General features: G+C 41.8%; 2 protein-coding genes across 9 annotated transcripts in view; one reads left to right on the top strand and one right to left on the bottom strand.

The window, feature by feature from the left end:
* The window catches only part of WDFY4 (WDFY family member 4), a 144,870-nt gene that overhangs the window by 86,289 nt on the left and 32,127 nt on the right, over positions 1-26,454 (top strand). For all 7 annotated transcript variants that reach the window (XM_056352640.1, XM_056352639.1, XM_056352638.1 and 4 more), the window contains 4 exons: positions 7,570-7,718; positions 8,838-8,958; positions 11,386-11,471; positions 12,886-12,948. In XM_056352640.1, the coding sequence (XP_056208615.1) occupies positions 7,570-7,718; positions 8,838-8,958; positions 11,386-11,471; positions 12,886-12,948 (419 nt within the window). The remainder of the gene's footprint in view (positions 1-7,569; positions 7,719-8,837; positions 8,959-11,385; positions 11,472-12,885; positions 12,949-26,454) is intronic.
* Positions 12,965-26,454, bottom strand: LRRC18 (leucine rich repeat containing 18). 2 transcript variants are annotated; one of them, XM_056352648.1, is made up of 2 exons: positions 21,061-26,454; positions 12,965-16,646 (listed from the first exon to the last, which is right to left on the bottom strand). In XM_056352648.1, exon 2 carries the CDS (start codon positions 16,555-16,557, stop codon positions 15,769-15,771), a length of 789 nt encoding a protein of 262 aa, XP_056208623.1. In that variant the 5' UTR covers positions 16,558-16,646; positions 21,061-26,454; the 3' UTR covers positions 12,965-15,768. The 2 variants fall into 2 exon arrangements, with proteins under 2 accessions (XP_056208623.1, XP_056208622.1); XM_056352647.1 differs by having other exon boundaries at positions 12,965-16,564.

Below are 26,454 nucleotides of genomic sequence, written 5' to 3'. Positions count from 1 at the left end.
CACTAGCATGTGTCCATCCTGAGCAGGCTCTATGAAAAAAATAATATTTAATCCTGTAGTTACATGGTAACGCATATACAAAGGGGATGAATTCAGGCTGACTTTTGGGGATATGACTTTGCAATTGTAATAATGCTTTCTTAAATTTTGTGTGACATTCCCAAAGCTTGAAAATGGAAGCCTGTATCAGACCTCCCAAGAATAGCAGGCTAATGTCAGAATCGCTGAAAGTTGCAGGTATCACATTGACATCTGCTGGAGAAAGCACCTTTAGAGCTTTTCAGTCCTTTATAATGGCTTCTGCCAGAATGGCAGCTGGAGGGGATAGTAGGAGTATGTTACAGTCCTGGATATAGGCCTGTCCTGCTAGAGGAAGGAAGTTGCAAAGGAATCGCAAATCTCTTCCACCACGTGTCCCAGCCATGCCTTTGGAAGGGACAGTGTGTTGTGATGAGCACAATTTCTTTCCTGATTATTTGAAGTTTAGCTTCAGCTGTGTTGCCCCTCAGCTGCCCTTGCATTCCTGTTGTTTGAGCTAGCTGTCCCATTTTCCTCCTCACCTACGTAGTGCAGCCTCCAGATCTCAGGATTCTTGATGTCATCCCATTTTCCTTGCCCAGAGAGCCCTAGTCTCTCCTCTGCAGTCACCCTACCCTGGGGGTAGTGGCAGTTCCAGTTACATGAAGATCCTTGCTGTTCTCTTCCTTTTTCTTTCTATACTCTGCACTAGTTCCCCCTATTCCCTATCAGCTTTCAGTGATCTGCTAAAGGCAGATCTAAAAGCCAAAGACTTTGTATTGCAGTGCTGGTGAAATGCACGGTACAGAGGACCATTGTTGCGTTTTGGCTCTATGGAGGTACATAAAGAAGTAAGTGGTGTTCAGCGGAGTTTTAGATGTTTATGGCTCACCCATACGCTAGATGTCTGGAGACAAGTCAGAGCAGCCTGCAGGAGAATGGTGGGCCAGTAGCTGAGATATTTTGTTGCTTTACTTTCTCCCTTACAGATCACCCCAGTAGGGACCATTTGTGAAAGCTGGGCAAAAGGACTGCTCTTGGTGTGCTTGGGACAAATGTGACTTTGAAATCAAAGTTGGGAACTGAGTCACATCACTGCTAAATGTTTGGAACTGGTGCTATATTTACAGTAGTGTAAAACAGTATCGATGTGTATGTGCCCAAAGCACAAGGCAGGTTTTTTTACCTGCACACAAGCTAATGTGTGTAATTCACTAGATGAATATATCAGACTGCAGGTGCAGATTTACAGGTGTTGCTATTAGGGCTGTCCTCTCTGAAGTTACCGAACTGTCATACTCTGGCTGCTTGGTTATACATCTTGCTGAGGCTCCATTGAGGTTATAGTGTGTACAGGTGAAGAATTCATTTTTGCATTTGTCTTTAGTATACTGAAACTGTATGTTCATAGGCACGGAAGGAGAGGTTATATGCTATGTGGATGATGTTACAAAACACATGCTGCTGCAGAATTTTGCAAGAGAAATACAAATAAGAACCTGTCCTGACCTAATCTATCAACTTGCTTACCAAAGGCCAGAGCCAGCCCTTTAAATAACCCTGGCTCACCAGCAGAGACAGGGAGATTGGATTCCTATACCTGCAACCCAAGCCCCCAAGTTGCAAGATTCCCTCCCTGATCTTTACAACCCTAAAGTAGTCCTGCCAGGTTGTTAATATGTAGTTAGCATGTAAAAGATGAGGAAAATGTTGGAAGGTTTGGGAAGTGGATTTGGTGTAGAAATTCTGAATTTTGTAGAAAAGTAAACCTCTGTTTCCTAGCAAGTAATTTGAGACAGTAAGAAATCCAAGCAGCTGGGGTAATGAATCTGAAGTTAACAAGAGGGCAGGGCCTAGCAGAAATCTGGGCACAATGCCTTTCCTTGAAGGAGGGGCTGGAGTGAGCACAAGAGACGCCAAGAACAATAATAGAAGAGACTAGCGTAAATTAGAGGGAGTGGGATCTGTGGCTGGGAGAAAGTAGCTGATTAAAGAACAGGCTCAACTGAAAGAGGGAGCAGCTGTAAGGTGCAGCATCTAGGACTGGCAGAATGGTGCAGCAGCTCTGCATCCACTTCGTGGAGCCAAAGCTTTTAGAGGCATCGCACACACCTCTTGGCTGTGAATAAAGCAGAATAATCTCAGTTAGAAGGGACCTGCAATGATCATCAATTCCAATTGTCTGACCACTTTAGGGCTGATCAAAAGCTAAAATATGTTATTAAAGGGTTTGTCCAAATGCCTCTTAAATACTGATGAGCTTGGAGCAGTGACCACCTCTCTAGGAAGCCTGTTCCAGTGTTTGACCATCCCCAGTAAAGAAATGCTTCTTCATGTCCAGTCTAAACCTCCCCGTCACAGCTCTGAACCATTCCCATGCATCATATCATTGGATACCAGGCAGAAGAGATCAGCACCTTCCTTTCTACTTCCCCTTCTCAGGAAGCTGTAGAGAGCAAAATGCAAAACACTGTTGCAGGCTGTTTGTATGGGAGAACTTTTATACTTCATCCCAGTGCGAGGATGCAGCAGTGAGGAGCTTTACATGTGATGACATGCAATGGGAACAGGGACTAGCTGTTGTGGCTGAAGCAGGGGACGGGGAAGCCAGGTCCAAATGGCAAACCATTTACCTTTTCTGTGCCTGAGTTTCTCCTCTTCCCTCCCTGCTGCAGGTGCGGAGATTGTAATGGCTACCCCATTGCAGGAAGTAATGCTAAGCAGTAATGAGATTTTTCAGTATGAAATTCTGCCTGTGTTCAGATGGAAGCATCTGAAGAATGACAAAGTGCAGATGATTACTCCCCTGACTTCCCCTATCTGGGTTTCTGCTGCAGTGGAGAGGCTGCTGGGACCCTCTTCCCCAGCCTATGCTCTTCCACGCCTACCCTAGATCACGGAACAACTTTGCTACTAGGTGCAAAGGACAGGGTCTGACTCATGCTGTGTTACACACACACACACACACACAAAACAAAACCAACGACAGAGCATCCTTAGCCGTATCTCTGCTGTTCTGGATGTGCTCCTTCACCACACTAGTTTGTGCTCCATGGATACCTCCTAGTATTCTCCCTTCATATCTGCTTCTGGGTTTGTTTGGGTTTGGTGGTGATTTTTTTCCGAGTTTGCCTTGATGAATAGTATCTTTCAATTGTAAGGCTGTAGCTGCTCCCTGGATCTCTGCAGAGCTCCTGACAAACCCCAGGGCCATGACTGCCATCTCAAGAAAGCAGAGCTGATCCCCTAACAGTTGTTTTCTGTAGAATGATGCAACAGGGAAAGGAGCAGGCAGATTTTTCTATAGTTATTCCTGAAAGAGTCATGAGAGCAGTGGGAAGGGCATGAACTTCAGTGAACTGACCTAAGGGGAAATTTAAAGGCTCATATTACTTTTTGGCAGCATTTTCTGTTTGACAGGAGCCTGGAGTGAGACAGAGATGTCTGGGTGTTCAAGAGGTATGAGCACAATCTTACTAGAACTGTCTTCCAGATGCTGGCATCAGCTAAAGGATGCCAGCCTCTCAGGCTGGTGATGGGCTGGGACAGATGGCAGCTTTCAGTGAGTCTCTACTCATCCTCCTTTTCTCCCAAATATCTGATATTCTTTTCTTGCAGCATTTGGAAAGTTGTTAAAACGTGAGAAGTGGATGTGGAAGAAGCATCTCCCACATGGGGTTTTTGCTGCAGGGGAGGGAGGGTGAGTGGAGGCTACCTGCTTAAAAAGGAATGTGTCCTGGCTCTTCTAAAGCAAAGTTGTGACCAAAAGGCTTTCTTTCTAGTGATTCCAATGGTTTCACTCAACTCTCAGCAGAAGAAATTTGATCCAGTGTTTGTGACAGTTCATATGTAACCAAACTCAAGCCTAGAGTGCCTACCGCTAAAGACTAGGTCAAGTGGATTTAGTTTCCTTTGGTCATTGAGCAGCTGGGAAGAATGAAGCAACCTGTCATGTATTCTTAAGCTGTGATTAATGAGACGCGTGTGTGATGGTTTCAAAGTAAGAGGAGATTTCAACAACAAGCAAACTAACAGTCATTGCTGGGAAGATCTTGTGAGTGGCACAGGGAGGTGGACCTGTATTGATCTCACCATGATAACCCATATCTGTTTCCCTAGCAAAAATTGTAAAAGCAATGTATTTGATTTCATGTACTCCTAGTAATATTAAACTCTGTGACCCCAAATAGCCTTGACCCTACTTTACTGACAGGTCCTTTGTAGCTGATGCACCCTGGGATTCCTCAATACACAACAGAAATGGCAGAAAGAGTACATAACTACGGGTTTCATCTCTGTGATTCCTGATACAATGCTACTTGAATGCATTGCTTTTATGTGTGTTATGCAAAGTTTTTGTAGCTTTTGCTAAGCAAGTGATTAGAGACAGCTGTGAGTGTTTGTAGGGACACAGGAGATGTGACAATGAGGACGACGAAGGGGCCTCAGGAAGTCCCTAAGCCACTGATTGCTAAGAAGGTAGATGAAGATAAGAATGAATCCATACCTAGCACATTTCTTGCACACTTTCCATAAGCTTCTATTACTAAGATGCAGCATAGTTGTTTATATGGACCTCTGAATTGACTTGGAATTGTCATTCTTTTATCCTTATTCTTTTAAAATGCTATGCTCAGGAGATTGTGTGGCATGGGTAAGTGTGTTTCAGTGAGATGGTTTTGTGACTTAAATTTCCTTGTACTGAATTTTTCCGTTGAGCGGGCCATGCTAACGCTACCAGAGTCTGCAGGAATAGATGGCTAACCTCCTCCAGTGTTTTTGAACACTGTAAAGACTGTTTGCCTGTTCAGGCATGTGATTCCTCTGGAAATCTGGCTCTTGAACTCCAGAGCAGATACGCTTTTATGGCTATTTACTTAAATGCAACTGCAACATTTACAAACAGCTCTTGTGAAAAAACAAGAAGAAAAAACCCCATGCCTTTCAGCTTTAATTTCCTTGTACATCTGAATGAACAGAGCATTAAGAGATTCAGGGCTTTGGGCAATACCTTAGAAGGTAATTATTCAATTATTTTATGTCATGTTTGCTTCATTGATTAATGATTCTAGTGTCTGGTGAACAGGATTCTGTTCTGTTTTGACAGAAAAGGCAAGCTTTTATTTAATCTATGATAATTTCGGGCTGCTTGGTGTTTCAGTGCAAGACTGTAGGTACAAGACTGTCCTGGTGGGGATTCTTCAGTATACCTTTTTGTCAGATCTTTATTATTCACCTGGAATAAAATGAACCCTGTTCTCCAAATGAGAACAACAGATTCATCCCAAAGGCTCTAGTATTTCTAACAGTGCAGATGAGTTTAATTCTGTTGGGGGTGATCACATAAAATTGAAGAAATGGATTTGGCACTGGTGACTGTTACTGGTTGGATAGTACACAGTACACTGAGGCTTGGAGTGTAAGGTTTGAGATAGAGAGGTACACGCTCTCTCTACTCTCAAGGCCAGCTAACATGCTCTGGTCCTGCCTTAGGTGAAGTAACAAAGTGATTATTTGTGCCAGACCCTATTAGTGATCATGAGCAGGCCCCCTTCACAACCCATGTGTCTCCCAAAACCACACACATAATCTCTGGCATGTGGACTCGGTGTTTGCCTGGGTGGATTTCTTAGAAGTCTGGATTTCCACTTCGTATCCATTTAAGTATTTTACACAACTGCCTGATGTGTATTTTGGAGTGGAGGCAAGGAAGTTGTAGGTTTGGTTCCAGAAATAGTGAGGTAGGAGCAAAGGCAAAAAGCGAAAGACAGTCATATTTACTCTACATATCACCATGTAGACTTTACATGATCTAGTAGAACCAATGTTATTTCTGGGTCAATTTTGCATGCACAAAAATAATACAGGACCTTTGTTCTTATGAAGTTTGGTAGAGGTAAGATCACTGAGACCTTAAGAGAGAAAACAGACTTTGTGATACTTCTCATACTTGTCAGTCAGTTCTCTCAAGAACATTGCACTAGACTGCTGAACCAGCAAACTTCTGTTACGTAAATACCTCTCAGATCTAATCCCTCTGTATGCAGCCCTCTGGTCCTTGCAGTTTCAGATGGGCTCGGCTTACAATATTTTGCACTCGTTTCTGGATTATATGTGGTTCAGGGTTGTGTTGACTTACAGAAGGAGCTGACAGTGAGCAGTTTTCTTAGTAGATGAGGTAGTATTGGTGTTTAAAACACTAATGCTCCCAAAATCTTGGTTTAGTGTGTTTGAAGGGATTTTTTGCAAGCAGAGGGCGCTTCATCTGAGACTGAGATAGTACGCTGATGATTAGCTCCTGCCTCCTTACCTGGGTGTGTAGGAGATACAAAATTCTGGTCCAAACTGGGCACAGCAATGAGTTGACCTTGATCCTCCCAGTTGACTGCCCTAACCAGTGGACTGCTGTTTTGGAGCCAAGTATATATAGAAGATTGAAGCAACAGAAAAGAAAAATATGGAACTTCATGCCTCTAAATGTTAGGGAAATTCTTTGCACTGAAGTACTGTTTGTTTTACAATCAGAATGTTAAGTTTCCCACAGCTCACACAATTGTCCAGGTCGTTGGGGTTTTCCGGTATCTGTATTGGTCTGCTTCCTTTCTACATCATCTCTCAGCCGTAGAAACTTCCAGAACGGTTTTTATTCTTCATCAAAACTGGTCAATTCCCCAAAAAACTTTTTATGAACTGCACTATATGACTGAAGAACTACTTTGCTGAGAAATTCCCAGTGCTGCTATATTGTGGGTTAGAAATTCCTCTATTTTAAGGGCCAAGTTTATTTGCTCAGGAGAAAGAAAAAGAAAGTGAGTCTTGGGATGCCAAGGGAGGATTTTTTTAAAACTATTTCAGAATGTTTAACTAAGTCTTTCGGACAACTAGAATCATAGATGCATATATTTTGATTGGCCTTCTGTATAATATACGAAGGAAAAGTGCCACTGCAAGGAGTTTTGTTACCAAGATTTCTATCCATTGTAATCTGATTCAGCTAGCCATGGTGAGATAGATACCCAGAGTATTAGATCCTTTCCTTTCTCATTGTCCCTGGGATCCGTTTGCAGGATTTTTTCAAGTATAGGTTTCACTGGGATATAAATAAAAATATTTGCCTTTTCTCTGTATCCTAAATATACATATATTTATTATATGCCACTGTTTTTCTGCATGATGTTGTGTCAGTCACTTCTTTCCTCGGTGCTTCAACCCCCTGCCTGTGTAGTATGTATTGCTGTCTAATTAAGTTTTGCAGTGCTAACTCCTGCAACATTTGCAAGCTCTTTTTCTGTAGTATGGTGCTAAATATAGCCACAGATAGATGAGGAAGGAACAGATTTAATGGGGGAAAAAGACATCAGACCCTCCCACTACTCGTACCACAAGAGGAATGTTCTGTCAATCATATGGTGATTTTGTGGCTGCATCCCTATAGACCTGCCAGTCAAGATGGCAGCTGATTTGGACGGGTGAGCTGTCCCTGTCTGCTGTGTTACCCACTCCTGGCTTTGTTACCCACTCCTGGCTTCGTTATGCTTACTTCCACGCTAGGTCACTTCAAAGTGCTCTGTGGCAGTTGTGCAGGGGCACACAGCATTGGAAGGAGTGCTGCTCTTTGGCAAAGAGCACTTCTACATCTGTGAGAGCTTTGTGTTATCCCCTTTAGAAGAAGTCTACTGTACACGTCACTGCTTGTCCAGGTGAGTCATTCTTTCCTCCCAGAGATCTGGGTTAACTTCACTATTGGCACATGGATACCTAGAATTTGCACAGACTTTGAGGGGATTTCAAGAAGGATATTAGCACAGCAAGAAGTTTGCCATCCTTTCCATCTCTTCACAGAATTGTTTAACATAACTAACCTAGGTGCTTGTTCACAGGCTTTGGAGGTACAACAAGAACTCCCAGCTCTGACTGATGGAGATGGTGGGCAGTCTAACACAAACATTGCTGGTTTTCAATTATTTTAAACGTCATTAATGTTTCTTTCTGATTGGCTCCCATCTTTTATTCATATGGAAGTCATTACAAGAGCCTTTAGCTTCATTGTCTCATAAGTTTTTTGTTTCTCTGAGACAGAATCATAATTAATATTTGGCACACTGCTATCATTGACTCATGATTTATTGAAACTGGTCAATATTGATAATGAGTTTGTTAGATTTAGCTCTTTGTGCATACTGTGTGCTCATGTGCAAAGCCTGGTGGGATGGTGAGTAACAGTGTTTTTACTCCCTGTCTGCTCTGTATCTGAATCTTACCAAGTCCAATATCAGTCAATCTAATCAATCAACCTCTAATCTAAGGTTCAATTGGACAGGGTGTGATAAAAGCTTAGGCTGTTTTTCTGAGGGATTTGCTATAGGCTAGGCTGTAGATAGCAATTGCCGTACATATACACAAGTAAAGTAATAATTAATTGCTTAATTATGTGTTCCAATTAATTGTTGTTTATAATAGCTGTGTATCCATCTGATGCTTGCCTTTGACCCAAGCTTTCAGGTTCTTCCACCCAGCTCCTTCCCTTGCTGCTTCTCAGACTTCGGTGTGTGCAAAACATTGCTGTCTGCCTATTTGCACACACTATAATAATTCCAAACCTACCCTTAACCTCACAGGCTCTTTATTTTATTTTGAGAAATAGTACAACATCTGCCTTTAGTATTTAGCTTTATTTTCAATTCATGTATGCCCCAGTTGGTCTTGTTATCTCTTAGTATTTTTATTCTTCTTTAGGGAGAACTTGGATGTTCATGACAGTTCTCCTGATCTTTTTTGTTTCAAACTAATTTTTCTTTCTTTATATTTTTCTCTTCCAGCATCAGTGATCCATTTATTTTCAACTTATGTCATAAAGATCATGCTGTGGGAGACCAGATGTGTTCCCGTTATTCATATCATGACATAAAAGAGATTCATCTGATGCGCTTTCTTCTGCAGGTAGGAGCCAACTTGCTCAGTCATTTGAGGGAAAGCTGCAACAGCAGTAATGGCATGTGACTGAAAACTACTTGCACAATTTTTAATAAGACTGAGGAGATTTCTTTGCTTGAGTCCCAAAATGCTTTTGCTCCCATCATTGCTTCATTAGCCTCTGGTAATACAAACTCCTCCTTATATTCACCAGAGTGTTTAAGCACCCTCACTGGAGTGGTTTGCTTACTAGTTGTTAGACTATCAATGTTCTTCACAGATTACCTCAATGTTTTTGAAAATAAGACTGGAAGTCAATTTCCTGGGTTTTGATGCAAGCTTCCAGTAAGTGCCTGACTTTCAGTAATACTCAACTCCCACAGACTTCAGTAGTTTTGGATGTAAGTGAATTATAGGTATGTGTAACATGCTTACCCTGGGCCTCTTGGAATAACTTTGAAGTTGTTCATGTGAGTCAATAAATGAATCAGAAGTTGGAGCAAAGGATTTGAATCCTCTGTACCTTTAGCTGCACTACCCAGAAGCGACTCATCACCAGTGGCCTGGTACCTCTTTAGTTTTGTCTGCTTTAGATGAGCTTGTGGTAAGGGTCACAGAAGAGTTGTGCCTAGAGCTCCTTGCAGCACCAGAGCCTTCACTTGCTTTAGAGGGTTTTGGTACAGTCTAAAGACTAATTCACAGGTGGTCATTGCCAAAAATATGGAATTTTGAAGCAGCCATAACTACTTCCCCGTCATTTTTAATCCATTTTTGGAAGGTTGAGCTTCAACAGAGAATTAAGAAATCATTCAGAAATTGCAAAAGTTGGACAAAATGGGGCTCATTATTGTCTTACATCATGCAGTATGCCACTCATCCATAACTCATCATCCATGACTCAACCCTACGTTATTTTATATTTAATTATATATGCAAACTGGACAATTTTAGTAGGTAAGACTTGTTTCAGGCTATAGCATATCTCAATGGTTAGGTCACTCTCCAAGCATGTATATGAATGTTAAGTCTTGTTCTAAGTAACTTTGTGAAGCTTATTTTCATACATCAGTGGTAAGCAACCTGAGCAACAGAACTGTCACCTTTTCAGTTTTGTGAATAACATCAAAGTTGCCAGTGGCATCTTGCCACCTTCTCATATATTCCCATGCCTGTGTATGCACGGATTTTATTAAACATGTGAAATGGAAATTTTTTATGTGGTCCAAAATGAAAAATGGAGATAAGCAAAACCAGTCCTTGAATGGGCTTGGGGCAAAGGCCGGGCTTGTTGGTTTGAGGGGGTTTTGTGAGGTTTTTCGTTGTGGGGTTTTTGTTGGGATTTTTTTGTTTTATTTTTGCTTTGCCTTAATTAATGAACTGAAAACTCAGGTATCTGTATCAGGCTCTCAAATTCTTGTACTGGGCTTCCATGCTAGAAACCACTTTGAAAAATTATTGCAGAAAAAGAAAACTGATTCCTTGTACTTTCCCTGCTTGACAGGTGGATCAGCTGTTCAGGCAGCTACTATGCCTCATGGAGCTGATCTGTTCATGAACGTAACCCAGCTCAGAGCAAAGCCCTGTGAAACCACATAGCCCATCACCTGTGATGGTGACGCTTGAGCAGACTTGGTTTGGAAAGCTGAGCTTCAAAGCAAATGCTGCAAGCTGTTTATTGTTGTAGCTGCTCTCATATTACCTTTCTGGTCTATAATTTGTGAATCATGTACAGGGAAGTTCCCATTGTGGTGTTTTTCTAGGTTTGCACTGCACCTGCCACATTTGGATTGAAACTCATGTCTGGGTTCCCAGTCACTATACTTTATAGTTTTATATAACTGACTCAAACTGACTTTGAGGGAGAAAAAAGGACCAGTCACTGAGTAAACAGGATTGTGTGGAGACATTCCAGAAAAAGGGGGCGATGTTTTCAACTTTGATTATTTAAAGCTACAGTGAGAAATGTCATAAACTCCCCTTCCTCCTGTGCTGCTTCTAGTCAGCAGAAATTATTTCGGCTTTTCTGTTGTGCCCACTGTTCATTTAGAAAGCAGTATGGTTGCTTTCTGAAAGAAACTATTATTTAGCATCCCCTTTTCGTGTTATTTTTATCACCTAACCAGAAGTTAATTCTACTTATGTCTTGATAGTCATACTGAGATTTCAAGATAAAAATGCTTCAGAAGCAGCAGGGGCAGGTGGGTGATGGAACCAATATCTGGAGTCTGGTTTTGCTTCAGAGAAGCATTTGAACTCCTAGTTAACCCAGTAGGATTATTCCTACAGTTGGAGAAATGGGGAATATTAAGCATATTTTGCTGTACTTCTTCAAACTTGATATGAAGTCCAGGCATTTTTCTTTAAAGCTCTGAAGAACTGGACAAACCATGATGGACTGTGCAGCACTAACCTGTGCTCTGCAGCTCTTCACACTGTAAATGATTTACCTTTCAGGAGATCGCCTTGGAAATATTCTTCAAGAATGGTTACTCCAGATTTCTTGTCTTCCATGACAGTGACCGCAATAAGATATTTAAGAGGTAAGCACTACTTCATAATAACATGTGAACACCCAAGTGACACTCCTGGTCTACCACCCCTGTTAATCCTGGCTTCAAATGTCTGCCTTGTGCTGTGCCAGGAGCTTTTTCTTCAATTGCAGCTCCATAGTCTTTAATGGGTTACACTTAAGCAAAGCTATGAAATTTTCCTTTTGCTGACCTGTGAATTCTTTGGAGCATTATATAGTCATCGATTTATCAAAGGAGTTAATGCATGTGTAGGACTCCTCTAGCACCCAGTGGTATGTTGTACGTCTCTGCATCCCAGGAAATTGCAATTGTAGCTGTGCTGCTTCCTTTCACTGAGATGAGAGCCACCCCCATCTCACCTCACAGTACTGGGTGAGAGAAGCTTTCTTCCCGCTTTCTTCCAACACAGACAGTGTCATTAGATTCTTTAGGAATAAAACATTTTTGTATCTCTGACTCTGGCCTTATCTATGGTGTGGAGTTAACTTTCAACAATGGAATTTTTGTTTAAAAAAGATTTATCCTTATGTGCTTGTCTTATTTGATGGAACTTTAATGTAAGGCTATGGAGTGATTAATTTGCACTTTGTTTTCTTGCTTTTTTTCCTACTGAAGTTCAGGCTGTTGTATTAAGTTTACTTTCACTGTCTTTTATGTAGGAAAAGTACTTCGATACATAGTACTTCTTGTGGTAAATTCTGCAGCCTGGACTAAAGATTGGTACTGTTAATTTCTAAACAATCATAGGAATTCCTTCTGCTCCTGAAATCTCTGAACAGTTTCTAATGGAGTGTTGCTTAAAAAGTCAGCGTATGTTTATCTATCCTTCCTTTCTAAACTGGTTGCATAGTGTGGCTACTTAGAATCACCAGGTTCTGCCCCAGAGCCAGCTGCTTAGTTTAGCCCTTAGCTTTATGGTCTGTTAGCTCTGACAAATACCTTTTGGGGGAATCCTGTGGAGGCAGCTCAGGATAAGGTTTTGGTCCTCAGCTGCCTGTACTGCCCCTCAGATGAAGGTTACCGAACCTATATATTTCAAGGGTTTAGTATGTCTGACATCATAAACCCCCAGTGAAAGTAAACAGGAATAGCTGAGATGTGGGCTGGTATTCCTTTCTGCTCTGGCTTTAATTAATAGAACCTTAAACCAACTGATCATAAGTCCATAGCCCTATGTATCAGTTCAAGGTCCTGTTTCGGAAATAAATTGCTTTTATCCAACGCATAGTCAACTCCATAATGTTAAATGTATGCTTTTTCTGTGTTGTCTTGCATCTTTGTCCTAGGTTAGAGTCTCAGTGAAATGCTGTGGCATCCTTCAGGAAGAAAGTTGCTGTCAGGTCATGATATAGATTATATACATATGTAATGTATACCGATAACAGTTTAAATAATTGTAATGTGACTTTCATATCTCCTATAGATTTTGCTCTTTCCAGCCTGCTTTGAAATCAAAGGGGATAACAGAAGAGTCCTTGAATATAAGGTAAAACATAGAAAACGCTGGATAAGTTAAATTGTGTGAATAAGTTGCACCTTAAAAAAATAATCTAGAAACTTACCTATTTGTGCCCTTTATTTTAAAGACTCAAAGGTGTCCCCAGAACTCCAAAAAGCATTCTAGCGTACACCATCCACAGTATGAAAACATGAAGAATCTGTTGAGTAGCTGACTGTGCATTGTTGTTTAATAATTATTACCTCCTTAATATGACTTTATTAGTAAACTCTACACAGATGGTTAGTGTGGGAAAGAGACAGTCAGTGAGGTGAGGTTAGAGCTGATCCATAATACTTCTGTGTAATGGCCTTTTTATTGTGTGGTTAGGGGAGACAGCGATAGATGTACACATGGATGTTTTGGCATGTTATAGTAACTGTGCAGTGGAGATTCCAAGACTCAGATTTAGCAACTCAGGAAAAAAGGTTTTATCCTAGTGGGAGGTGATTGAAAGCATGTTCCATGCTGACCTTGAGTTACTCACATACTTGTAACTCTTCTCAGTTTGGATATCTGAGGAACACAACCCAAAGTGCCTAATGGTATCCTCTGAAATGATTGCCTGGAGGCTGGAATGCTGTTGAGACCTGTGGGGCAGATTGCCCCTATGTGTTGTTGTGGCCTGTCACCTGTACTCTTCTTTTTAATTTTCAGTCTGTCTGTTGTTAATCATTACCTATCTTGGAAGTGAACATTTTCACCCCTGAGTACCAGCCATTTGCTCGCAAAAAGTATCAGTGCCGTATGCAACCAGCTCTGGCTGGACCCTAACCTATGTCAGAGATGATCATTGACTCTATGGAGCATGATGTCTGTTCTGCGTGAAGTAACCAGTAACTCACCCCAGAGTTTCCTTTCCCTGTACTTGCTGGGTGCTCAGCAGGTGGGAATATCTTAAGATGCACTATAACTGCAGGAACTTTTGGCTTTAGTTGGGCTTATGTTTATTGTGAAAAACACTTGACTAATGTTTGGTCTCAGAGATTGAAGCAGACTGTATGTCTAGATCTAAAGTAGCCTGTCCTGAATCCCATAAGGCTCTGTCTTCAGTTTTACACCACTGGCTGAGCGAGGACCCTGTGCACCTTACTCACTCTGAGAATGTAAGTGGCCTTATGGTATAGCTTTGGGCTGTGTTAGAGCATGAGCTGAGCTGAAATAAAATAAATGTAAGACAGTACCACTGCCTAAGTAATGATCCCAGAAAAGTTGTGCTTAAGTGGAAAGTTAGAGAAAATGACCCCAGTGGACATGCTTCCCTTTTACCAAGCTCCAGTCTGGGAACTGAAGGACTGAGGACTTCATGAGTTTACTTTTCCCTTGTTTGAATTCTGAAGCCACTTTTGAGTTAGAAAAACTCAAGAGCAGCACGAGGGGCTCCTTACCCATCTAGGGTCAATGGCCATCTTCCATAGCATTCCAGCTTTTCCTATCCTACCTGAGACAGGGAGGCAGGCCAGACCAGACACACTATTAATAATTATTAACAGCTGAAGCACAGAATGAAGAAATTACTAGTCTGATGTATCATACAACGTTGAGGTAGTAGCAGTTCTGGGGAACTATATCAGTTTTCCACCTAGTCCATAGGAATAATACACAGGAGTTCTGACTTCCAGGCTCTACTATAGCCATTTGAAAAATGATAATGGGGTCTTACTGGACTACTGAGTACTTTGCCCCTGGCACTTTAATCTTCATTTAAATATACCTAAATGTTTGCTGTCACCATATGTTATTATGGCCATAGCCAGCACCTCTTCTCATGTCATGCTTGACTGCTTTTATAATCTGCTCATTGCTTGTACCTGTATATTGCTGTTTGTAGGCTGTCAGCACTCTATGCCCTAGGGATGTGATATGAGCAAGTGAATGTGTGTGCTCAGGTGCACACGTGCATGTGCACATGTAAACAGAAAGCTAAAAGTACTGTGGGGACACCAGACCTGATTTCATCAATTCACTGGCTGACTCTTGTATCATGAAAGAGGGTGAATCTTTTTCTCTTTGTCACTGCTTAAGTGATATGCCCAGGACCCTTAAAAAGAGCAATCTTTTCCTTACCGCTTCTGATTTCTGTACCTTACGTGGGGGGAGACTCAGAGGCAGACAAAACACTCTTGTGTAAGTTAGAAATCACTGAACCCAGGTATAGCACCCAAATTCCCAGAGAACTTGCTTATGCAGTCTGGCCCCTTGATGGGAAACAGGATCACTGGTTATTTAGCTCTAAGCACTGTGTTAGTGGCTCCTGAGAATTTGTGTCTGCTGCCTCTGCTGAATTTGAACAGGCTCATGGTTCTCACATTGACAGTGCGTGCCTGAGATTCTCTGAGGGTTTGGTGGCAACCACCAGCAGCAGAAGGTTCCCAGGTCTGTTCCTTTTCCTCCAAATGGTGTTTACTGAGACTAGTTTAACTGTGTTTCAACCTATAAAAATGAACAGAAGTAATGTTTAGGTCTCAGTGGTGGAGTGGAGTTACTAGAAAAAACGATCTTTTTGAAGATTCCTTCTCTGGACACGTGCGTGCACAAGAGACCCCCCAAAAAGCCCAAACAAACCCAAACATGAACACATTGTAGGAACAGGCCCAAATGGAAATGGTCCTTCCTTTCCCAAATATATGTCTGTTGGTTTAGATTTGTTTTAGAGACCACAGAAATCTACTGCTTCTAAAACTGAGTAGATCTTTAAAGGAAGAGAACTGCAGGAAGAATAAGGAGGAGGAGGAGGAAGGAGGTCAGCTTTTTATTAGCTTGGGCTGGACTCCATGTGACATGGTCTGTGGAGTACCTTGGTATATTTCAGGGATGTTTATCTCTTAATCTCCATTCTTCTTGGTTATCCTTTGCAGAGGAATTGGGTGTCTGGAGTAAAGGGAAATGTGGCTTCTCTGAGGGGCTAGGTGTCACGTTCTTTAACTTGTTCAGCTTATCCCTCTCATCCTGACACATCTTCAGGCAGGAACAGCACAGGTCTTTCTCTTGTACCAGGTAGAGTGTTTCTATGCCTTTAACGGGGTCGGCATGCTCTTCTTGCTCTGTTGAATCTGGGAAAGGGTTTCTTTTTGCATTCAGTTTCTTGAGCTTGGGGAGATTTTTCACACTGTTTGGGATGGCGGTCAAGGTGTTGTCAAAGAGACCTATCTCCTTAAGTTCCTTCAGGGCCCCAAGACTAGTGGGGATACTGTCAAGACAGTTCAAGCCAAGGTTGAGAATACGCAGGTTCTTGAGAAGGTTTAACTCTTCTGGCAGATGTTTGCTGGTCAGCTTGTTGTTGCATATATTCAGGTAGAAAAGGTTTTGAAGTGTACCTATTGTCTTGGGCAGCTCCTCAAGCTGATTACTATGCAGGTCCAGCCAGCGCAGTTTCTGGAATTTCTGGATGCTGCTTGGAATCTTTTTTAACATGTTTCTGCTCAAATCAAGTTCATCCACGTCAGCCAGTTTCAGAATGCACTGAGGAAAGGTGGTGATGCCCATCTTGCTTAAGTCAAGACGGCGCCCTCCATCAAAAGATATCCGGATAGAATTTTTGGCAATTTTCAAGGTGATCACCTTCCCTTTTTGACCTTTTGCTTTCCCCTTGGCCATCTTTCCACTGAGAGACAGACAGACACACCAGGCTGTGGATAAGGTGTGGGAACTCCCGTAAAGCCTTTGAAAGAGGTGGCTCTTACTCCCTAATTAAAAACAAAATAATCACATAGTTATGAACTAACATATGACCGCTGGACTCTTCAGAATTCTTTTTTTTTGAGGTCAGGTCTTTTCAACCCTGAAGCTGCAACTCTGAAAGTTCCTCCTTGAAAGTATTTTGAGTAGGTGAAATTCTAATAATCTACAATATTATTTTATTGCATTGTAACACCTATATTGCATTACAGGGTGAAATTACAAGTGGGAGAAATCTGCTGTCTTTCATCCCTAGATGCTGATTTGAGCTCAGCATGTAACGAAGCTGAATGAAATGTGGTATTATCTGTCAGCCATTTGATGACCTGAGCAAAATATATTGTGGGTCCCAATACAGTCCTTAGGGACCGCACTAAAAGAAGCTCTCCAAAATTGTACTGATTCTACCAGACCAACAGGTTGCCGCCTTTACAGGCCTGGCATCTGTTGACAAGTTAGTTAAACATGCTGTTTAATGAACCTCAGATTTGGGTTCTGGTCGCTATTGAAGGATTAAATGTGTAAAGCAAATTAAGAGTGTTGTTTTAACCAGGACCTCAGGACATAGTGGGGTCCCAGATTTGCCAGGACTGCTTGTAGGTCATACATCACCTACAGGGCAGACTGCAACAGAGGGGTTTGTGTCAGTGCTGCTTAATGATGTGTTAAACCAGGCCTTACTGTGCCTCCTGTGCTTTCAAGGAAAGATTCTGGATACTCTAATCTTGACGTTCCCTCCATGCTATGGGATAGATGGGACTCCCACTGTGAAGGTGCCCTGCCCTCAAAAAGTGCATGTAGGTGTGATGGTCAGACTTCTGGCTCATACTGGTGCCAGCACGTGCTACACGCTTGAGTAGCAGTCCACTGCAGTCTGAGGTTTGGTGAACTCTCTCTCTAATCAAAGGTCATCAAATACAACTGTTAATTATGGCTAGTGACAAAGGAAATAGGTTGATTCCTATTCCTAAATGGATGACAATGTCCCTCTCAGCTGGAGAGAAGAGAGGAGCTTGGGTTACAGCTGGCTAATCTCAGGATGGTTTGGGTGCTTTGGCATTTAATTGTGAAGAGTCAAATCACGGCTTTGATGAATGATTGTTTGGGACAAAATATGGATTTGTCTACGATACATTTCCCTATTAGAAAGGCTTCATTACAAACCCTTCAGGCTTTTTGGCTGCTCATTAATCATGTGCAAATACATGAAGGGGAAGCTCAGGCTACAACTAAGGCATTTCAGCTCCTTTCCAATTACATGCCATAGTCCAAAATAATGCAAACCCAAGGGGGATCTCTGCCAGTTACCACCCACACTCCCATGAGCTCTGTAATGAGGCAGATGCTTCAGAAAATCCTGGAAGCAGTACATTGGGGTCAGTCTCGCCAGAGGGTATGTTCCAAAATTGAGTATTTGTTATTTTATATAAAAATATTTAAACACAGTTAAATCTTTCTGTGTCTGTCACTCCCAGGCTTCTGTCTCTCACTAGTACTTACAGGGTCATATTACCATTATAACCAAAGGCCTCTCACTTTTTGCTGTTGTTTAACCTTACGTTGTCCCAGGGGCAATATCGATGCCATTCTTTCCATAGTGTAGGCTGGTAACTGAAGCAAAGTACAGTGGAAAATTAAGCACTTTGCCCACCTTTGTTTATGTTAGCTTAAGTAATTTGCCCAGGAGTGGGCAGGAAGTTCTGGAGAACTTCAGGTTTTTTGAATCACAAATGACTGATTTTAAGGATTTGATGCAATATTCTGGTTGGCAATTCTGTGAAGATAAAGTTCAGTTGCGTGTGAAATGGGAGAGCGCTATGGCTGGTACAGAACACCCTGAGTCAATTACTGGTGCACAGAGGGTGACTACCATGCTTCAGAAAAAGATCTGCAAGGCAGCTTCCTTACACTTTGGCAGGATGGAAAAAGACTTTGTTTCCTGCAATTGATGTGAACCTGGTGACTTTTGGGTCCAACTTTCTCTTGATTTGAATTTTGTATTGGATAATTTGACAAAAACATTCAGTGCATTTTTACCAGTGAAGCTTTTTGACGAAGTATGCCTTTAAAACAATGAAAGGTATCCTCAAAGAAAAATAAATATTTTTTTAAAAATTCAAAATGAAAATTTCTTTTTAAATGCTTTTGGAATATCTGGAAAACTCTTAGGGAAGAAAACATTAATTTTTTTTTCAGTTCCTGGTAATTTTTTTAAATTACTTTTCATTTAAAATTCAAGGGGTAAACATTGATCCAAACCAGTTTCGTTTCTTAAAAATAGCGGGGAGCCAAAAAACCAGCTTGTCCCGCAGCTGCCGTTCCAGGCTGGTTCCTAGTGCTGGGCTCCCTCTGTGCTGTGCGTGCCTGCGAGCACTAGAGGGAGCTGGTGTACGAGGTTGAGTGCTGGAGGCCCGGCGTTCAGGAGTAAGTAGTTCGGCGTTTTGGGTTTGGGCACTTCTCTGTCAATAACCCTTGCCAACTTGTTACAAAGTTTGAACCTGGACCTTTCAGATTTTTAAGAGGTCCAAACAAACAGATCAGTGCAGCTTTCCTGAGACAGATCTCTTTGCGTGATGCACTGGGTGATGCCCAGACTTCAAAGAGGTTTAACAGCCTCCTTTAGTTGGATTTTTTAAAATCCTACTGTGGACCTCCGAGGTGCACTGATCAGGAAAATATGAGTCCCTAGTGAGTGCTCGCACTTTCCAAGTGCTGTTTCCTTTGGGTTAAAAGTTGGAGCCACGTTCCAAACTTACAAAAAGGTGATTTGCAATCCCAAAGACAGAGATTAGCATTAAAGGTCTGCAGAAACACCACAGTGCACCAGACAACTCGAAGGGGGATGAATAGCTCTCTTGTCTCTGCATGCTTGTAAACTAATTATCAGTGTTTCACAGGGCTGTAGCTGGAGATAATGGAGCTTACTTAGCCATGTCTCATTTTCTTTAGCTCTGTATAAGAAGGCTCCAGTTCTGCAGCCACTGATATTATAAATTCAGGAATTGCAGGAGCCCTCCTTGCTGTAAATGTTAATTATGCCTGTTCAATCTCATGCTCATAGTGCATCTCCTGAGATAGCAGAGGGAGAGGTACCTGTGTTGCCCTGCGATCTAAGAAAAGGTGACGAGAGGGAACTTTTACTCGTTTTCTCTAAACCCTCACCCCACTGCTAGGTTCACCCTCTGAGTTGCTGGCAAGTCTTTGCCCAGGGGTGGAGTTGCTGCATTTCTATGTGGTAAGATCTCACTAAAGAAGACCTTGACTAGAAAACTCTTCCCCTTTTTATCTACACTTGGTAGATACACTTTACCAAGTGTAGAGTCTTTGGTTTGGGTTGGGCTTTTGAAAGCCCAGGTCTAACCCCAGCACTTTAGGAGTGTTTCACAGGCCCAGAACTTCGAGGCTGACCTGATATAGAAATGAGCAGAAAACATATGTCAAGGGCATCATGCTCTCTGCGGTGCTCTGCATTGCTGGGAGCTGCAGGGATGGAACAGACCTTGAGCATCATGACTAGGGCTGTCAGTGCGAAGGAAGGATTTATGATTACTCCTTACCTGCACTTAAGCACTTGCACAGGGCCCAGTCATGGCCCATTGTAGCTAAAGCCTATCCTAAGAAGGAGATCCCATCCTAGAATATAGATTTGGACCCCGATGGGGCAGTCTCTTCTGCCTGAACCTTTCTTCTTCCTTTCTCAGCACAGGGCTGGCAGGAGCAGAACAGGCCTTCTGCCTGTGACACTGTCTGGGTGTTTCAGTACCCCTTCCTTTGTGGTGCTGCCTGTTCTTTTCCTCCCATAGGTTGCTGCTTCCTACTTGTCTGCATCCAGAGCTGCACAGAACCATCTTGATCCCATCCTGAACTAGTCAGTGAGAAAAGTTTCCTTTGTCTTTCCTCCTGGATGTCTGTGTATTGCAGAGCAGGCTTGCCAAGCCCAGAGGAGCTGTGCACGCCCTGCTCTTCTCTGGGGGCAGGAAGGCAGTGAGGTGACATGTTCTAATTCACCCATGGAATAGCTCTGTGGAAAGCTTTCATGTAAAGCTTAAAACCAGCATTCATACAACAAAAGATTTTGCATGAAGCCAGGCAGTTCCAGCTAGAGTAGAATTTTATTTCCTTATTTATAAGCCTGTTACCATTTCTTTGTTGTTGGATACGACCTGTTGTGGAATAGAGATTAATTCGCTGGCTATTTTAAATGTAGTCTCTTGCTAACAGGCAGCTGTAGACTAAATCCTGCCATGACCAAATAAATAGAGGTTTCCTTCCTTAATTTTCTTACTTTTCTAAATCACTTCAGAGCCACTGTGCTACACACTGTACAAGGTCACTTTTAAACGCAAGGCCCACCAAGAATAAATAAAAATATTATTTCATCTTAAAAATTCTGCCAAATTGCCCCCCTCCATAAGAACTTACCGGCTAGCGGCTAGGAAGACTTAGAACACAAGGTATAGATGCCACAAGCTGCTTGATTTTTTTCAGTAGGACTAGCCTTCGTGGTCTGTTACTGTGCAGTTGTCCTCTGTCTGCTCTTCTCTTGAGTAATCAATTAGTCTCTCAGTCTGTAAATAAAACGGTGAGCCGGGATTGCAGGACAATTTGGCAAAAGTGGAGAAAGAACTTCCGCAGCTTCAGGGTCTTTGTATTCAATTCTCCTTCCACAGCCTGTGAAACTTTTGTTCCTAAGCAACAGCAATGCTGTGTCCTTGGAGATTATTAGCATAATGCTTGGTTCCAGCTTGCAAGTTCAAGCTGGAGGGAAAAGAACTGAAAGGCATGCAGTGCCTGGAAATGTTAGATTTCAAATTATACAGAAAGAAAAAGCATCTGGACCTCGTTAGAAGCTGTTTGTCAACTTTTTACATTGCCTTAACTGTCCATTTTAGTCATTTGGCTGTTTCATTTTACTTGGCCGTAATACAGTGAGAGATACTTTTATGTGTGTTAAAACTCACAACATTTGTGATACCATCCTTAGCACAATCCACATCTGACAGATATGGACACAAGAGGGAAGGTTCATTCAGCTGTGCAGCAGAGAGGATATGAACTATTAGTTTATATTCATTTATCTGTGACCCTTCAAAAGTGCAGTTGGTACAATTTCCCTTTGTAGCATGTGAATTTACTGGAATTTGTGTCTATGACTGGGGATACCAAATTCAAGTTTTTAGTAACTGGTTGCAATAATTTCAAAGGAGTATCTGAAAAAAAAGAACTATGCAAGAGAAATAGCAGTGTTTTGTAGTAGGTATTGTTCACAGGAAATGCAACATTGAGGCCCCTCTCTTGCTGATGTCCAGGATGTTCTTGGCATAAAGCAGCTGATAATGTTGATGTGCTTGCCTGATTCCAGGGTTTGAGATTGCATTTTGTTCATCTCAACAAATTAATTGAATTTACTTGATTATTTTTTTTTCCATGATCTGAAGTGTGCCTGAGTGCAGCATTTCTGCAGCGGAAACGTTATCCGTTTGTATGCTGTAAGCCTGTGGATATACATGGTGCAAACAGTGTTCCTTACAAGAGGGAGATTCCTTTCTCCCTCCATAGCCCCCTCAAGACATCCCACTTCAAGGAGCCCTACTTTAATATTACACAGATTTACAGATTTCATATTGTATTTCTATTCTTTGAGCACAGAGTAAAAATACCCAGAAGGGAGACTGGTACAATCAAAGAGGACACTGTACTTTTATTCTAAATTAATCTAACCTGACACTTTTCTGAGTTTGAGAGACACTTGATTGTTTCACAGGGGAAGCTGACATTACTTTTGATGTCTTCTGTCCTCTTTTTAATAGTAGGATTTGAACCTAGGTTGTGGCTTACCAGGAAGGGTTTTTTTCTTACAATAATTTTGGTAATTGCAAAAATTCTTTCAGAAAAGTGGTTTTAGGACAGCCTTGGCACTCTTTTGCAGACATAAAAGGTCTGGAAGATGGAAGACAAAAAGAAAATGAAAGCAGCTTTGTGAAGTCTAAGAACCCATTGTTTACTGGAATTTTTATATTAATTTCAGTGGGGGCAAAATCTTATCCTTTGAGATTATCTCATCTGCAATGAATCTCCAAATGGGTTGAGATCCACCTGTCTCTAGCAAATGGAGAGTACTGGCTATCACAAGAGTGAGATCATAGTCTGGTGTTAATGGAAGAGGGATTAATGAATCACTTATGTATAGTGTAGCCAAAGGTGGATCATCATTAGTACACATCACGCTTAGATTCTGCCATGGCTAGCACCCTACAAATATCTTATAGATGTAAATCTAGATAGATAGATACATGACTTCACATAACTTCACCCCCTCTTTAAGTTTAGTTATTTACATTTATAAAGCACTTCTGTTTCTTTTTCAAACCAGCCCTTGATTATTTATTTAATTTTAAATGTACTTACTGTGGTTGGATAGCTGCAGTTGATCTGCTTTGAGCTTTTACTGTGCTGGCTAGAGAGGTGTTGGCTGGAGGAATGCTGGTTGATTAATTACCAAGGAGAAGGGAGGAGTAGGCTTGAACTGCCTATAATGCGATTCATGTTCTGAGCCCCTGTGAGTCAACAAGGGTAGAATGCAGAATTCCAGGTCTCTGGGCACTTGCAGGGAGCATCCTGCCTGGTCCCTGGAGACTCAGAAGTATGGCTCTTACAGGGGAGTGACTACGCTTAGCCTTGCTTATTTTCATCATGTGGTGAACTCATCAACGTCTTAGAATTATATAGTGGCTTCCGAAGTAAGCAGAGAGGATTGTTTTGAGCCTTGCAGAGTCCTTATTAGCTGCTTAGGGCTTGTGACACACAGAGCAAGAGTTCCACCAGAAGATCATGGGAGCCACAAGTCAACATATGTTATGTATATTTGCATAACACACACAGACTGGCCCAGTTTAGTCCTGTGTAAAGTATTTTACAATGCTCCCACTTTAAATGTTTGAGGAATAATCGATTGAGCAGGTTTGTACATTGCATAATCCCCTGCTTTCTAACTCAGCCATAAATCCAAAATAAATCTGAGCAGTTTTAGTGAGTGAGTCTGCCTCTGTGGAAAGGGAAGGAACAAACTTGATATCTCTGTGTCAAACACCCTAATCCAAACACACTTCAAATAATTCCGGGAATCCTGATCCTATTCCATCCCTTTGAGATACTCTGAGTTCTCAATGTCTGTCAGAGAATTTACAAAGGCCAGTGGGGTAAAGCTCTCTGCAATCTCCATATAGTGTGAGGGCTGAATTGTAAAGGGTAAGTCATCCTGATATCTGTTGTCTACTTTAGAATTCCTACATTCTTGAGCCTTGTGTGGCTCAAACTGGGGGTGAAACCACCATAACTCTGCTCTAGTCAATGGACTTTCTTCTGACTTATATTGTGTAAATTGGGCCATCATATAAGCTATACATTTTTTTGGACAAAGAGTGAAGATGCTGTTTTGCCACATTAGGTATGAACTACACCTTTTTGTGTTACCTAGTTTCTATAAACATAGCCTCCTGTTGTTAGATTTCTTATGCTTAACAGGACAACTAAACAAAGCTTAGGAGTTGCAGACCACATGCCAGAATTGGGTGTCACGTTTGTTCATGGAATAAGTTATTACTTAGGCTGTGCAAAATCCTTCCCTCAAAGACACACTTTTCTTTGAAGATAGTGCCTAAGCAGGGAAAAAAATACTGTGTTGAAAAAACCATAGTGGTTTTCATTTATGTACACTATTAACTGGTCCAGGACTGAATATGCAGTAAAATAATGATTCATAATCATGCGAGGTAGTTTACAAGAATTTGCTACTGCAAATTCAATAGAACTGTAATGATCATAGACCATTTTGGCGCTTTATCTAGATATTTGAGGCTGCTTTAAGCCTAGCTTTGTGGGTATTTAATGTGGTCTGATACAGAGCACAAGAGTGCAAAATAGCAGCTAGCTATTGCTGTAGCGGTTTTATAATCTATGGCTGAGCTGCTTTCCTTACACTTCGGGAATGTAGTAGTCCTGTCTCTGAGCTGGCACCTTAGAATTAATTTAAAGGTGTACACTCAAGAGGAAAAACATCTCCTACTACCACTTATATTGTGTCATGTCAGCAACCCTGTTTACTTTGGCAGATCAAAAGTTTCTTTAATTAATATGCTGGTTTTTTGCTGGGATAGAGTTCGTTTTCTTCATAGTAGCTAGTATGGAGCTGTGTTTTGGATTTGTGCTGAAAACACTGTTGGTAACACAGGGATGGTTTTGTGGCTGCTGAGCAGCTCTCACACCGAGCCAAGGCCCTTTCTGCTCCTCACCCACCCACCAGCGAGGGGCTGGGGGTGCACGAGAAGTCGGGAGGGGACACAGCTGGGACAGCTGCCCCCAGCTGACCAAAGGGATATTCTGTGCCATATGGCGCCATGCTCAGCATATAAACTAGGGGGAAGGAGAAAGGAGAGGGACATTCAGAATGATGGTGTTTGTTTTCCCAAGTAACCGTTACGTGTGACGAAGCCCAGCTTTCCTGGGGGTGGTGGAACACTTGCCTGCTGATCAGAAGTGGTGAATGAATTCCTTGGTTTACTTTGCTTGTGTGTGCGGCTTTTGCTTTACCAATTAAACTCTTTCTGTCTCAACCCATGAATTTTCTTACTTTTGCTTTTCTAATTCTCTCCACTATCCTACTGTGAGGGAGTGAGAAGGCGGTTGTGTGGGACTTAGTTACCAGATGAGGTTAAACCATGACAATCCAGAAGCTGTCACTTGTCTCGGTTTGGTCTCTAGGAATTGACAAGAACAAGTCTATGGCCTTCAGGCGCTGACACACCTTCTAGTTCAGCGTAGTTGAAGTGTGACTTTTGTTTGTTCAGAAACTTTCACCCTTCCACGTTTTCAAGTGAATTCCAGTTTAGTATATGCCTTCAGCTGGTTTCTTGAGGGGTTTTTTATTATTATTTAAAGTAAAATGTTGCATTTTGTGAACAAAGAAAGTGGAAAAAATGTATTTACTCTCTTACTTTAAAATACAATTATAAACATGGCAACCCAGTTTTTAAGGACTACATTAGTTTCAAAGTGCTTTGCGCAAAAATATCTTTGATATGGAGACTGAGGCATCTCTGTTTTCAAGCCAGTGTTTTCAGAATGCTTTAGAAAAGCATGAGCCTTTGAGAATAAGGCTTCAGAATAGAAACAGACAGCCTTAATGGTACCTGTCACTAGCACTCTAGCTTTACAATGAGGTGAGACCAGGAGCACAGACTGATTAGCAGTTTGGCTTAGCTTTGAACAGCTGAGGAGGCTGCTGTCCCCAGCTGTCCACCTGCCTCTGCTGCAGGGGCATCTTCTCTGCCTGTGAGCCAGCTTCTGAATTCTTGCAATTTACTATGTGGTGTCACTGCCACAGTGTGCAGTGGTATCTTAAGGCAAACAGAATCCATCCTTAGCACCACCACCCTACTTCATTCTTTTTTCTTTATTAGATATCATACTTTTCTCATACTTCATTCAGGAGCAGACTGGCAAGTAGCTTGGGGAGAGTCAGCATGTCACAGGGAGAGTGACTGACAGTGATAAATTCATCAGCCATCTAATGAAGCTAGGCCATCAGCTGTTCATCAGGTAGAGCCTTCCTTCCTAATGAAAGCAGTAATGAAATTTGTATTGTGCAGCACCAACCTAACTGATGACGCTCTGATTTTGGAATTCTTTGGTCAATGGTGAAACCTCAACATTCTTCTAGTCTTGGTGTTCTCTCATACCTGTGGGATGAGAGCAGGGGCACAGGGAGTACAGATCTTAATTGTACTGAAGCAGGCTATTTCAATAAAATGTTTGTTC

This window comes from Falco biarmicus, chromosome 9 (genome assembly GCF_023638135.1).
Source record: "Falco biarmicus isolate bFalBia1 chromosome 9, bFalBia1.pri, whole genome shotgun sequence".
In the NCBI taxonomy this organism is placed as follows: domain Eukaryota; kingdom Metazoa; phylum Chordata; class Aves; order Falconiformes; family Falconidae; genus Falco; species Falco biarmicus.
The sequence above is the reverse complement of the archived record's forward strand: the minus strand, read 5'-3'. Positions and strand labels throughout refer to the sequence as shown.

Excerpts from the sequence above, each read along its gene's own strand:
- LRRC18 (XM_056352648.1), bottom strand. The coding sequence starts at position 16,557 with ATGGCCAAGGGGAAAGCAAAAGGTCAAAAAGGGAAGGTGATCACCTTG.